The sequence below is a fragment of the Drosophila hydei genome, unplaced genomic scaffold, assembly GCF_003285905.1.
Source record: "Drosophila hydei strain 15085-1641.00,03,60 unplaced genomic scaffold, DhydRS2 tig00000063-arrow-pilon, whole genome shotgun sequence".
Taxonomy (NCBI): domain Eukaryota; kingdom Metazoa; phylum Arthropoda; class Insecta; order Diptera; family Drosophilidae; genus Drosophila; species Drosophila hydei.
Window position 1 is genome coordinate 7,971,875 of NW_022045657.1, and position 12,503 is coordinate 7,984,377.

The 12,503-nt window shown below is 42.9% G+C and overlaps 3 protein-coding genes across 3 annotated transcripts; 1 reads left to right on the top strand and 2 right to left on the bottom strand.

Moving 5' to 3' along the window:
• Positions 1–1,944: 1,944 nt before the first annotated feature.
• On the bottom strand, positions 1,945–3,012 carry LOC111595461 (protein zerknuellt). The gene is made up of 2 exons (XM_023309207.2): positions 2,932–3,012; positions 1,945–2,862 (listed from the first exon to the last, which is right to left on the bottom strand). Exons 1-2 carry the CDS (start codon positions 3,010–3,012, stop codon positions 1,945–1,947), a joined length of 999 nt encoding a protein of 332 aa, XP_023164975.2.
• A 2,365-nt stretch (positions 3,013–5,377) lies between these two features.
• LOC111595349 (homeotic protein bicoid) lies at positions 5,378–8,432 on the bottom strand. Its single transcript, XM_023309024.2, has 4 exons — positions 8,105–8,432; positions 7,943–8,018; positions 6,470–7,533; positions 5,378–6,417 (listed from the first exon to the last, which is right to left on the bottom strand). The coding sequence occupies exons 1-4, from the start codon at positions 8,243–8,245 to the stop codon at positions 6,088–6,090; spliced, it is 1,611 nt and encodes a 536-aa protein (XP_023164792.2). The 5' UTR covers positions 8,246–8,432; the 3' UTR covers positions 5,378–6,087.
• A 2,538-nt stretch (positions 8,433–10,970) lies between these two features.
• On the top strand, positions 10,971–12,262 carry LOC111595819 (protein amalgam). Its single transcript, XM_023309728.2, has one exon. It carries the CDS (start codon positions 11,260–11,262, stop codon positions 12,241–12,243), a length of 984 nt encoding a protein of 327 aa, XP_023165496.2. The 5' UTR covers positions 10,971–11,259; the 3' UTR covers positions 12,244–12,262.
• Positions 12,263–12,503: the final 241 nt, after the last annotated feature.

A 12,503-nucleotide genomic window follows, 5' to 3' on the forward strand; every position in this document is an offset into this window, starting at 1 on the left:
TGTCGCGGCTGTTCTTGCGGGCCTTGCATTACCTACAGATCCAACTGCAGAAGCCGAGTGAATATTTAATTTAATTAACAAGAAACCATTTGGCTTGTCTCTGAATGAAGAGTGGAAGGGAGGGGGGCGTGACAGGGCTGTTCGAGTCAACGATTGCGGCTTGGAATTTATTGTTATGACCAGGCCAAGGCACTGGCAGAGGCTCATCTGCCTCATCTCGAGGCAGCTCATCAGCGGCGGCAGTCCAATAAAACGGCAATATTTTGCGTGCAGTTAAAGTGGAGCAACCGCCTCAGCTTGGAATGATTGAGCTGAGGGCTGAGCACGGATGTACTGGGCTGGCATAAGGAAACAACAATTGAAACAATCTGTTGGACATGTTTATTACAATGGCATTTCACGTAATTGCAGCTGGCTCATTGCTGGCGTTTTATGCGGCTTTGATTAGCTGCGTTCAACTGGCCAGACGATTAGCCACGCCCAGCGACGCCTCCAAACCAAAATCACATCTATATTCATTATGGCAGAGAAATATGTGTGTGAGAGAAAGGCGAAGGACATGTGATGTCAAGGACTTGCCATTGCCTTTAGCTACTGCAAACGCGTCTGACACATGCTCGGAAATGTCAACAATGCGCATGAAAATTCCAAGGTCCCACCCCTTTTTGTTGGCACAGCTCCTTGGCACTATTTCCGCACCGACGAATTTCCTTCTCCCAGGGGAAGCGATTTGCCACGGCCCAACCTCAACCCTAGGCCAAACCCCAAAAGTCACTTCAAGCCGGAGTAACTAAACGTGTTTTGTGGCATGTGTGTGTTCATGCCTCTTCTCGGGCACATTCCTTCGACCAATATCCGCAGCAGCAGTCGAGTTGTATTTCCACAAAGATGTCGCCCAAAAACAAGTGTCCCAACAACTCAACACGAGTACTAGTAATGCGTGCGGTTAAATATCCATAAATCAAATCGTACTTCGTACTTCCCCGTACACCCATCCTCTTCCATACTCTCTGCGGCAAATGTTCAAGATGACCACTGGACCTGAGCCTCGGCCTGCTTTTAAGGCAAATGCGGTTGACACTTTGCTCTTGCATTAATAGATGGTCACACGAGCCAGCATTTGACTTTGCCTTTGCTTTTGCCTTTGCCACTGGAATTCCTCGACTTGACCCTCAAGCCGCAAGAGGACATTAAATACAAAAGTGAAAAGCCTGCCCAATGCGGCCAGTGACAGAGTGGCAAGTGGATCGACTCTTTTCACTGTTTAAGTATGCCACAAAAATGAACTCTTTGCTCATTTAAACGCTTTGACATTAGGAATGATGGATATGCGGCTGTTCCATTTAAAAACAAAACGCTCATGGGAAATGGTAGCATGTTTAAAGGATAATATAATGTAAAGGTTTTGCTTTAAGTAATGAATGTTGTTTTTATCGAAATGTTTGTAGATTTATATTTATTTTTATATTTGCTCTTAGAAGAGTTAGCCCGCAACGATCACAATCCTTGGCACGTTAATGCAAAAGACTTCATATTGAAAATATATACTCTTGTGTTTCTGTGCCTGGTAAGGTATTATGCGCTTCTGGATACGCTATCGGGGCTCGTGGTAAGCCGGATGAGTCTATCTTCAAAAATACAAAATCTGAAATTTATATAGAAAAAAGACTTACCAAGTTTTATTTTTGTTTTACCTGAACTAAAAGAAATATTTTTTGTTGCAATGCTTGCTTTATTATTATTTATAATATCTTATGACTATTACAATTATAATTTTAATTGATTCTTTGAGTTTCTTAATTGTTGACTGTTCTTAATTTTTTCACTGAGTTGAGCCTTTTGCGTCGGCGAGGGTGTTTTCTTACCAGGGACGTTTACTTAACAGAAAGATAAAACTTAAAGAGATAAAATAAAACAAATCAAATATACATTATCAAATGGGTATCAATTCTGATAGTCATATGTGCAGGGATTTATGTGGGAGACGCTCAATTTTCTCGACTTGGCCACGGGCTCGCCCCACGACAGATTCATAGAGATCGAGGAGGGGGCATGGGATTCGTTGGTATGCTGTCTGCTCTGCGCTGGATTGGATACGGACCATGCCTGCGCTGCTGCTTCCAAATCCTGCTTGATGCTTTGCAGCACCAGGTCCACATTGTAGGAATAGTGCCCACTGGAAGCAGAGCTCGTAGCTGGCACATTCGAAGCGGGTGTCGCTGTCGACTGAGCGAGGTGTTCTAGAATTTCGTTGAGGTCAGATGTGCCACTGGCCATCGACTGGGGCTTTTGCTTAGGCTTGGCCGGTACATAGAAGTTCTGCCCCGGATTTGGCAGTGTAGCTGGCATAGCAGGTGGAGTCAGGAGAACTGACCGCTTCTCGGCACTCGGATCCTGGGAGTAGGACATGAGGCGCTGCACAATGCCCCGGTGAGCACTCTGCTCCGTTTGCGGCTGCGACAGCTTGGCATTGGGCTTAGAGTCACGCTGGCGATGACCCTGAATGTCCTTCTTGAACTTCATACGCCGATTCTGGAACCAGATCTTCACCTGCCGCTCACACAGCGACAGACGTTGCGCGATCTCGATGCGGCGTGTTCTATACAAATACATGTTGCTCTTGAACTCGTTCTCAAGCTCCACCAGTTGGACACTGGTAAAGGCGGTGCGCGAACGCTTCAGCTTGACGCGCTGCTCCTGCGCTGGCTGAAGCGGCATATTCTCATCGGAGGAGAGTTGCTGGCCAGGCTGCTCGCCCAAAGACTGAGGCAGCGTAGTGGGCGGCTGGTAGGTAGGCACTGTCACGGCTGGAACTGACTGCATCGTAACTGGCGACGTATTGTGATGATGGCCATACAGGAGCTAATGTTAAGAAAAAGAAGAGCGATTATTAAAGATGAAGTATGTTTTGTTGAGCTTTTTACTACTTACATTGCTGTACTTGACCATGGGCGCTGAATATGTGTTCATCTTGGGCTGGTGCACTGGATAGTAATGCATGACGGATGACATCTTGCGAGTGTTGCTGTTTGGCTGTCCAAATTGTTAGTGATGTCCTGGCCGATCGCACTCGCGCAATATATAGGCTGGCTAGGTAGTCGGAGGGCTTGCTAAAATTTGCCTAAACTCGCGCACGGGCCATAAATCCTTTTGTATATGGTTGACGCTGCCGGTCGACCCGACTGTCCGACTGCAAGCCTGTAGCAATCGCTGTCTCTGTCTTGGTGACTGTGGAATGTGTGTCTGGCACCAGCCAGACTAGCCAAGTCCAAGTCCAGGGCCAATCTAGAGGCTTGTTTTGATCGAAATCCGGCTAGCCTGGGATTTGACGTTACGTGAGTTCGTTCTCGTTCAGATCTAGCCGAAGCTGCCAGGTACGCCTGGCTGGCCAATAGTTAGACTGTCGGCTGGCCATAGTTGATGATGATCTGATCTGTTGTTCAACTTGTAGCACCTGTTTGGACGAGACGTCCGCGAAAGTGAATCCCAAGGACATGCGGCGACATACGACATTCGGCATTCTGTGCGTCGCGGATTTTGGTCGCTAGCCTCATCCACAATTATCCTGCATAATGCAATGAAAGCAGCGCAGCGCGAAAGGATATTTCGAGGGTTTTATGCTTGATTTAACAGTTTATGACTTTATTTGTGTGTCACACTCACAGTGCAGCCTACCATCCGCTATCTCTCTCTGTTTTTCTATCTCTCTATTTCTGTTTCGGCCTTTGTTGCAGTCCCTGCCCCTGTCGCCGTCTTTTTCGACATCACATGCGAATTCTACGTGTCCGCAAAACTTTATGGCTGGCGCTATAGGATTAGCTGTTTCTGAGAATTTGCTAAAAATATTCCAGAACAAAGGCAAAGTCATAACATATAGTTTCTGTACAGTTCTGCACAGACGAGACACGTGATCAAAGACATATGTATGGACATTTGTATGGACAATTGTATTCTTGAGAATATCCTTCTCTCTGTGTTGTGGCTCCTATCTGTTATTGTAAAATTAAATATAATTGTCTGACGAAATAAACCTCCTGAAAGTACATGCATACTACTAACAGAATGTGAATATGTAACTAACATATCTATACAAATTTTCTAGTACAAAATTAAAATCAGTTCTGTGTAACTCTGCATGAGTGTGATTGATATGTAAATAATTGCTCAATAGTTATCTGATATATTTCGAAAATGCTTAATTGTATTAGATACATATGTAGACTGATATATATATATATATAATTCAGGCGATCTTTAGAGGTTTCCTTAGATTATGTGAAATGATATAATCTAATGTAACCTATAGAAAAAAATATATATTTATGGATTCTATTATAAATATTATATTAAGAAACATTTAATAATTGATTACCATTTTATATGTCTAAGAAAATTTGCAATAATCAGACATTATTCGCGCCCCCTTTCTAGTTCCTCCAATTATCAACAAATGATCAGCGAACGAGTCAATAAAATTGCATATGGGAGAAACCCACGTTTCATTCTTTCATGCAAATGTTGGATTTTCCATATTTTATATCAAAGAAATGTGCTGCAACAAGTTGCCTGCTTAGCAAGAGTCGAATCCGAATTCGATACCTCGTCCGCGGCCTCGCAGCCAGAGAGTTGAGCGCACCCGGCCGGGAGCCAGCCTACCTAAGTAGTTCAGGGCAGGTACAGATAAACAGAGGCACCTGGTCGTTGTGGACTTAAATTAAGCGCGAATTTTATTATGCGCAATTCGTAGAATATTCGCGGATCAAATTTTATTACACACATGTGCCTGCGCCTCATAAAATATTCTCTTTTTAAATTCATAAGATTTTCGGAAAAACCAGCTACAGTTTTCTTTCATCGCTCCGTTTTCTAACTTGTCAACTTTGCCTACAAATGCATTCGTAACTTGAACTTCTGTATAATTCTTGTTTAAGTGGCTCTACATACATATACCTAGTCAGTTACATTTGTTAATAATATTATAATAAATTCTCGCAAAACTAAACATTTAAATATAAGAAGACTTGCAATCATAGATGTGATATTATTTGAATACCCAAGCATTTTAACTTAATATACGTTAAACTTAAGATATATATTTACAATTAAATAAATATTTAAGAAATTATTAAATAGTTGTATTCGTTTATCATTAATTCTTTAAAGTATATTTGTGTTTGGTTTATAAGATTTATTGAGAGATTAAAATGAGAATCATTGAGTCGAATATTTTATATATATTCCAAAATGTACTATGTTTTAAGAGTTATATATAAAATTAGGCTTACAATATCTGACAAATAGTGCACCATTCGTAACGTAGTTAGTTACATTTTTCAATACATTTTCAATTATTCAAAAAACCTTAAAAAATGTCCAAGTAAATTCAAGGATTTGTTCAATAGCTGAGATCGGTGTTTTTCATGTAATTTATAACAATTTTTTAACAATTCTCACGTGTAGAATGTTTAATTGTCACCTGAAAATTGTGGCATAGCAAAATTTAAAAATATTCTGATGATTATTATTGTTTAAATGTTCGATCTTTGGCTGATAATGGCAGAACAAATTATTTTACATGGCCCTGCGATTATCAGGAAGAGAAACATTTTTCATTTAGATAATTACAGTTTTTGTTAGCAATGCCACTTGATCAAAGCTATACAAAAATTTAAATCTACTTGGGAATTTTTTGTAGAAGCTTCATCTGTAAAATGTTCAGTAAAGCCCATATCATCTCAAATATGTCTGATTGGGCGTTACTGGGCTTTTGGGAAAGCCCCACCAGACAGAGTTGAGATAAATGAACGCTTTACAAAGGAAGCTTCAAATCAAATATTCACAAATTGAAGATGCATCAAAATTTTAGTTGTAACTAAACTAAGCCTTACAAAATGCATTTAAAACAATGTTAGTTTGCTTAAAATACTACAGTTTGATATCTACAAATCAGTAAATCTTTGTACAATCAGGAATTAACATGTGTCTTTTAAAGTTAGAAGCACCACAAACATTGAAATTTGTGTTTTTACAATTTGTGTAATATATAAAAAGTAATCTAGATTATATTATAGAGTATGTATGCTCTTCTTAATTAAAGCAGTAGGCGAACTGTGAGTTGCCTCCAGCATTACGATGCGGATTATACGCTTGCATTAGCGTATCCATCGTGCATTGATATTGATTTGTCTCGTGCATGGCCTCTAGTGTAGTAATCGGAGGCGGTGGCGTCTGCGTGGTTAGTGGAGTTGTAAGCTTTCCAAACTTGCCAAAGGCGCTGCTGTTGCTGCTACTGTTGCTACCACACCCGGCCAGACTGTTGCGTGCAACAGTGAGTAGTCCTTCGGCTAGGACATCGCTGCCATTGTCACTGGATTTGTTTGCGACCACATTGTTGTTGGTTTTCAGTGGCTCCAAGTTCTATTTGGATCAGAATTGTTAAGCTGAGCTAGATTGCCTAATATATATTTACCTGTAGCGTCGTCGTCTTCTTATTTGGTCCATTGTCCATGTCGTCATTGACATCGGCGGCGCCGACAGCTGTGGCAGATGGGCCGCCAACGCTGACGCCGCCGCCAGCAGGACCAACGCCACACAGACTGTGACTTTCGTCATTCTTTGGTGTTAATGGCTCGTAGACCTCGGAGCCGGGCGACATAGCAGACGTCACGCCCGCCTCGACGGTCGGCATGCTGCCGCTGCTGCTACTACCGGACAGAGCCAGCGCCGTCGTTGTTGTCGTTCGCATATAATACGATCCATTGTAGTTGTAGTCTTCCTCGTTCTCGCACTTGATCAAGGGCACTCGACAGGGTGTTCCCGATTTCGGCTGAAAATCGAAATGGTGATATTGTGGCTGCTGTTGTTGTTGTTGTTGTTGTTGTTGTTGTTGTTGCTGCTGCTGCTGTTGCTGTTGTGCTATCACGTGATGGTGGTGAAGCTGCTGGGGATGCTGATGGAGTTGCTGTTGCTGCTGGACATGGAGATTACCATGCTGAAAGAATTGAGCAGTTGTAGTTGATGCCGAAGAGCCCCCATACTGGCCGGTATGTTGTCCGCCGTGCAACTGCGCCACATGTCGCTGCTGCTGCTGCTGCTGGTTGTAGTTGTAATACGCGCCAAAAGACTCGCTGTAATGCTCAACTAGCTGCGCTGTGGGCGTAGATGGCGTTGGCGATGGCGTTAGAGCATTGGGTGTTGCAGCACCTCCACCCAGGCTCAATGCGTGCAGACTCGGTGGATCCGCATCGGCTGCTTTGAGTGGTACATTGGGCATTGATGGGGATAACGGCATGCCATCGTAGGATTGATCTTTGTGCTGGTCCGATTGGATTTTGTGACGACGCCGGCGATTTTTAAACCAAATCTTCACCTGCGCCGTGCCCAGCGCCAGCTTAGCCGATAAATCTGCCAGTCGGGGGGCGGTTAGGTAGCGTCCCTGCAAAAAGTGCTGCTCCAACTCGGCTATCTGTGAGCTGGTGAATGTGGTGCGAGTGCGACGAGGCCGTCGCATAACTAGCGAGTCGGATAACTCATCTGTGTGTGAGGTAGACACGGTAGACATTTGACAGTTGTATATAAAGTAAATATAATTAATACTGTTAAATTGATACGAATTTCTTGTGAGGTAAACTATTATTATATGTATTCAGACATATTAAATAGTTCAGACAAATCCCTCTTTCAACTTTATGAATTTGCCTTCAATCTATTTGGGTTAAATAAAATCAAAGGCTGAATCATTTTGTCTAGTTTCAAACATACATACATACGTTCATATGTACATAGCTTTTTGGGTCAGTAATGGCAACAGTGAATTTTATTTTTCTGGTTTTATTTTATAACTGTCTGCTTTGTTTATATTTGCATGCATATGAACATATGAACTTTCTGTCCACATAAGCATTCTTTAGACATATATGCATATGTATGTGTGTACACTTGCCTGGCTTGGTCATTTGATTTGGCAAATAGGGACGTATGTAGTTGTAGTTGATGGCGCCCGTGCGTTCATCGAAAAGCTTGGATAAGAAGATAAGAAATGTTGTTATTGTTGCAGGTGTTCTTTCTCTCTGCTCTTTCTGTTGCTGTTGCGCTGTGAACTTACTAAGTCGAATGGATTGCGAAACTGTGGCGGCAATTGCAGCTGCGGATGCTGCGAATGTGAGTGAGAGTGCGGATGTGGGTGCGAATGTGGATGCGGCAAAGTGTGATGGTAAAAATTTTGATCCGGCGGCGGTTGCGCCATTTTCCACCCAGCACTCGAAATATTTCGTTTATTATTTTGGCGCGTTTCACTTAGAATGAATTAAATTAAGTTTTCATTTGCATGTGAATTGTAACCGGTTACATTTAAAAATCACTAATTTATTATTTCCACATTTTTCTTTCTTTTACATCGCATCCGCTAACCGCCGTTATTTCGAGGTAAAGAACAACAATTCAAAACAGAATAAGCGAAATGTTACCACATAGTGTGAAATAGCACAAATGGCAACGCTTTATATGAAATGAAACAGTTTACAGTCACTAGATGTCGCTTTGAATCGTTTAGCGTTGCCAGATAGTCGTTCCCTGAAGATGGCGCTTGTGTGTAATCGTATGTATGGCGCGAATACTTAAAAGCAATTTAAGTACAGAGGATAAATACCTTATTTTATTTTAAAAAGTTTACCAATATGGTAAAGATTAATAAATATTGTTTTCAATTTATAGGTTTTCATTAAAGAAAACTGGTTTTTATTGGCATATGGAAATTAGTTTTATTAGGAAAAATGCATTAATTGTGAATAGAGACCTATATTTATACAGTGAGTTTCTTATGGTGGACATTTGTGTGTTTACGGATTTAGATGTTGAGTTAAAAGTGATAAAATTGTCAATTTGTAGTTTATGGAGCAGCTGTGAAGTGTACTAAGTACCGTTAACCTAATATACATATACGTAGATATGTACCCGATCAATGTTCGTGTTGACTTTGGATGGGAAAAGCTGTCTGCTGCTGTTGTTGTTGGTGTTGTGTCAACTGGCAGCCAAAGTCAATTCACAGTTCAGCCAGGCATCGAGCCAAAAGCAAACAAAACAGGAACAACATACACACACACATACACACTAGCACACTGGGCCACAAATTCACACGCAATATGTGGACAAAGGACTATGGCAAAGCCTCGACCCCTACCGAATCGAGACACCCAAAAGATTCACTGACAGAAACAGGATTCGGGTAATAAATTACAAAATTTGACATTTTCTGTTTCAGATCCGTGAACGTGCACACGGCCAGCCGTTCCAGTGCACACATACACGCAAACATACACACACACATACATACATGCACATAAATTCAATATATGTATATATACTCATATAGAAAAACCATGTCCATTCGCTGCATAGCAGAATGAGCATCGATGATGATACGAGCTGCTGGACTGCCGACTGCAAGTGCAACGGCAGCAGCAACTGCTAGAGGGAAACAGCGGGAAAACAGTGGAAACTGGCGGGAAACTCCCACGCAGCAATGGAAATGAATAGAAGCGCCCTATGCGGTCCACAGATAGTTAACTTGAAATTTATTATTTTACACAATTTACAATTATCTGATTCAAATGTGCACCGAGAGCAAAGGATGCACTTTCATCTGCTCCCTGCCAGAGACTCTGACTCTGACTCCGCCTCCGAACGAGACTGCGACGCGCAGTCTGACTGTGGCTGTGAATCGGATTCTGAGTCGGATTCCGCCTTCGTCGCCGCCTTTGCCACATCCGGCGCATTTCGACAGAAGTCACAGTCACGTTTTAAGGTCTGATTTAATTTGCTGTGGCCAAAGTAGAGAGTCATTTTTTGGGCATTATCCTGTTCAGAATGTCCTTTAACAATTTCATTTGAACTGCGTAATCCGTGAAATATTAAAAAAGCACACATCAAAAGCCAATCTAGAAATAATTACGATATTTGCACATATATTTTATAACATTTTAGTTATAGAAAATCTAAACAACAATAACAAATAAAAACACTATTACAAACATTTGGAAATTGTGGATTTCTGGCACATGATTGCTGGAAGAGTAAAGCTTTATGAAGACCTTCTAAGTGTCTTGCATTTGATTTGTATATATATATATATATATATATATATATATATTCATATATATGTATATATTATTTATATATATAATATATATATTATCATAGAATCTGGCTCATCCATAACATTTAGAGATCATAAAAATAATTAACGAAATTCAAGCAACATTTTGAGCAGTTCGTGCGTTTCCACCCCCTTTACAGTCTCATTTTACGCACGCGCCTCTGCTCTTGAGCATGACAAAAAGCGTCAGCGCGAAAGAGATGGCATGCATATGGTGGCCATGCAGGATCGCGACCTAGCATTGGCATTTCCACAGGCGAAAGGTCTTTCCAGCAGACGACGTTGTTGTTGTTGGCTCTGTCACTGCCGCTGCCAGCATTTCGCGTCCTTTGTTCCCTGCGCCATGTCATAAATCACCACATAAGCGTGTGTGTGTTTGCGTGTGTGTGTGCCTGCGTGCAGCACCTTTCCACGAACGTCTAAACATTTTTCAGGGGCAAATGGCGTCCCAAATTCAAAATTTGGTGTCAGTTTTATCCAGTTGCTCGCGAGTCGCGACTCTTCGAGGCGTTTTCGTCACGTTTTCGAATTTGTGACGGCCACACGCCTGTGTGCTGGCTCCTTAAGTTGCGCGTAGCAGTCAAGCACAACAAATCAATTCATGGAGACTAGTGCACAGGCAAAGTTAAAGTCATTGATAAGTGAGCTGCCTAGTAACAACATAACTCAACTTAAGCACACAACAACTAAACACATATACATACATTCATATGTACATTTACAAACATACATATGAAAATATCGCGTGAAAGCAAATATAAGCAAAGCAGAGATATGATCGTGAGCTCTTGCAGTGATTTGGTGTGTTCTTTAAGCAGAGATAACAATAACAAGCGATCGGTCAACGTCAACGTCAACGTCGACATCGACGTCAACGTAAGCGCTTACGCCGATGTCGATGCCGACGTTGACGGAAGCAGCGCCTGCACTTCTGAGCGCCGCTCAGAGTTCGAAGCCGAAGCCTGAGCCGAAGACGAGTCAGTCATTCGGCGAACGTGAAGCAAACAACTGTTACACAAGCAACGCAGACAGCAATCGGCAACCGGCAAGCAGCGCATTGAACTCTTGAGCTAATCGAATCTTTTGGCAAGTTATCAGCAGCCGAAATGATGAACCGCTTTTATCTATTTGTGTGGCTATGGTGCATCTCGCTAGCCACTGCAAGCAATCAGCCAGTTATCAGCCACATCAGTCCGGATGTGGTGGCCCGAGTGGGAGACACAGTTGAGTTCAATTGCACCGTGGAGCATGTGGGTCAAATGACAGTCAGCTGGGCCAAATCGGAGCCTAACTCGGCAGTGGTGCTCAGCATGCGCAATATGCTCAGTTTGCCGGATCAGCGTTACAATGTTAGCGTACACGAGAATCCCGACCAGGATAGCGCCGTCTATAGCTTTCGCATACGCCAGATCGAGGCGAATGATAAGGGACCGTACGAATGCCAAGTGATTGTCTCCTCCACTGCTAAGGTAACGAAGAAGCTCAATTTGCTAATCAAAACGCCGCCCGTCATCGCTGAATCGACGACGAAGAGCACTACGGTGACCGAAGGACAGAACCTTGAGGTCTCCTGCCATGCCGATGGTTTCCCCAAGCCCACCATTTCATGGGCACGCGAGCAACATGCTTTATTGCCCGCCGGCGGCCATGTGCTGAACGAGCCCACGTTAAGGATAAAGGAGGTGCACCGTTTGGATCGTGGCGGCTATTTCTGCATTGCACAGAACGGAGAAGGTCAACCGGACAAGCGCTTGATTCGCGTCGAGGTCGAGTTCCGGCCCCAGATAGTCGTACACCGACCCAAGGTGGCGCAGATGCTGTACCACACGGCGAACTTGGAGTGCAGCGTTCAGGGGTACCCAGCACCGACGGTGGTATGGTTTAGGAAAGGCGTGCAGCTCCAATCCAGCCACAACTACGAGATCTCCAACACGGCCTCCTCCTCGGAGACGACCACCTCGGTGCTGCGCATCGACAGCGTCTCAGATGAGGATTACGGAGACTTCTATTGCAATGCCACCAATAAGCTGGGCCATGCCGATGCCCGGCTGCATCTCTTCCAGGTCGTCGTGCCTATGCCCGCGTGGTAGGCATATCCGGAGATTTCCACACACAAAAGACTTGAATTCCTACTGTCATTTTTTCGGCAATTGTTTGGCATTATGTTCTTATATACGATATACATATATAGTATATATACGTAATTGTCTGGCAAGAGCCTCCAGTCGTATTATTAATGATTCGTTCAATTAGCTCTGATTCTGTTTGAATGTTTGTGCCTTGAGAACTCGCTGCCTATCTGCCTCTCATGCCTGGGTCGCGCTTTCCATATACAAATAAACATATATAT

Bases quoted from the DNA above. Each gene is read 5' to 3' on its own strand.
- LOC111595461 (XM_023309207.2), bottom strand. From the start codon at position 3,012: ATGTCATCCGTCATGCATTACTATCCAGTGCACCAGCCCAAGATGAAC. The intron at 2,863-2,931 runs GTAAGTAGTAAA...TCTTAACATTAG, and splicing joins CCATGGTCAAGTACAGCAAT to CTCCTGTATGGCCATCATCA.
- LOC111595349 (XM_023309024.2), bottom strand. From the start codon at position 8,245: ATGGCGCAACCGCCGCCGGATCAAAATTTTTACCATCACACTTTGCCG. The intron at 8,019-8,104 runs GTAAGTTCACAG...TTCTTATCCAAG, and splicing joins TTCGCAATCCATTCGACTTA to CTTTTCGATGAACGCACGGG. The intron at 6,418-6,469 runs GTAAATATATAT...TGATCCAAATAG, and splicing joins AGAAGACGACGACGCTACAG to AACTTGGAGCCACTGAAAAC.
- LOC111595819 (XM_023309728.2), top strand. From the start codon at position 11,260: ATGATGAACCGCTTTTATCTATTTGTGTGGCTATGGTGCATCTCGCTA.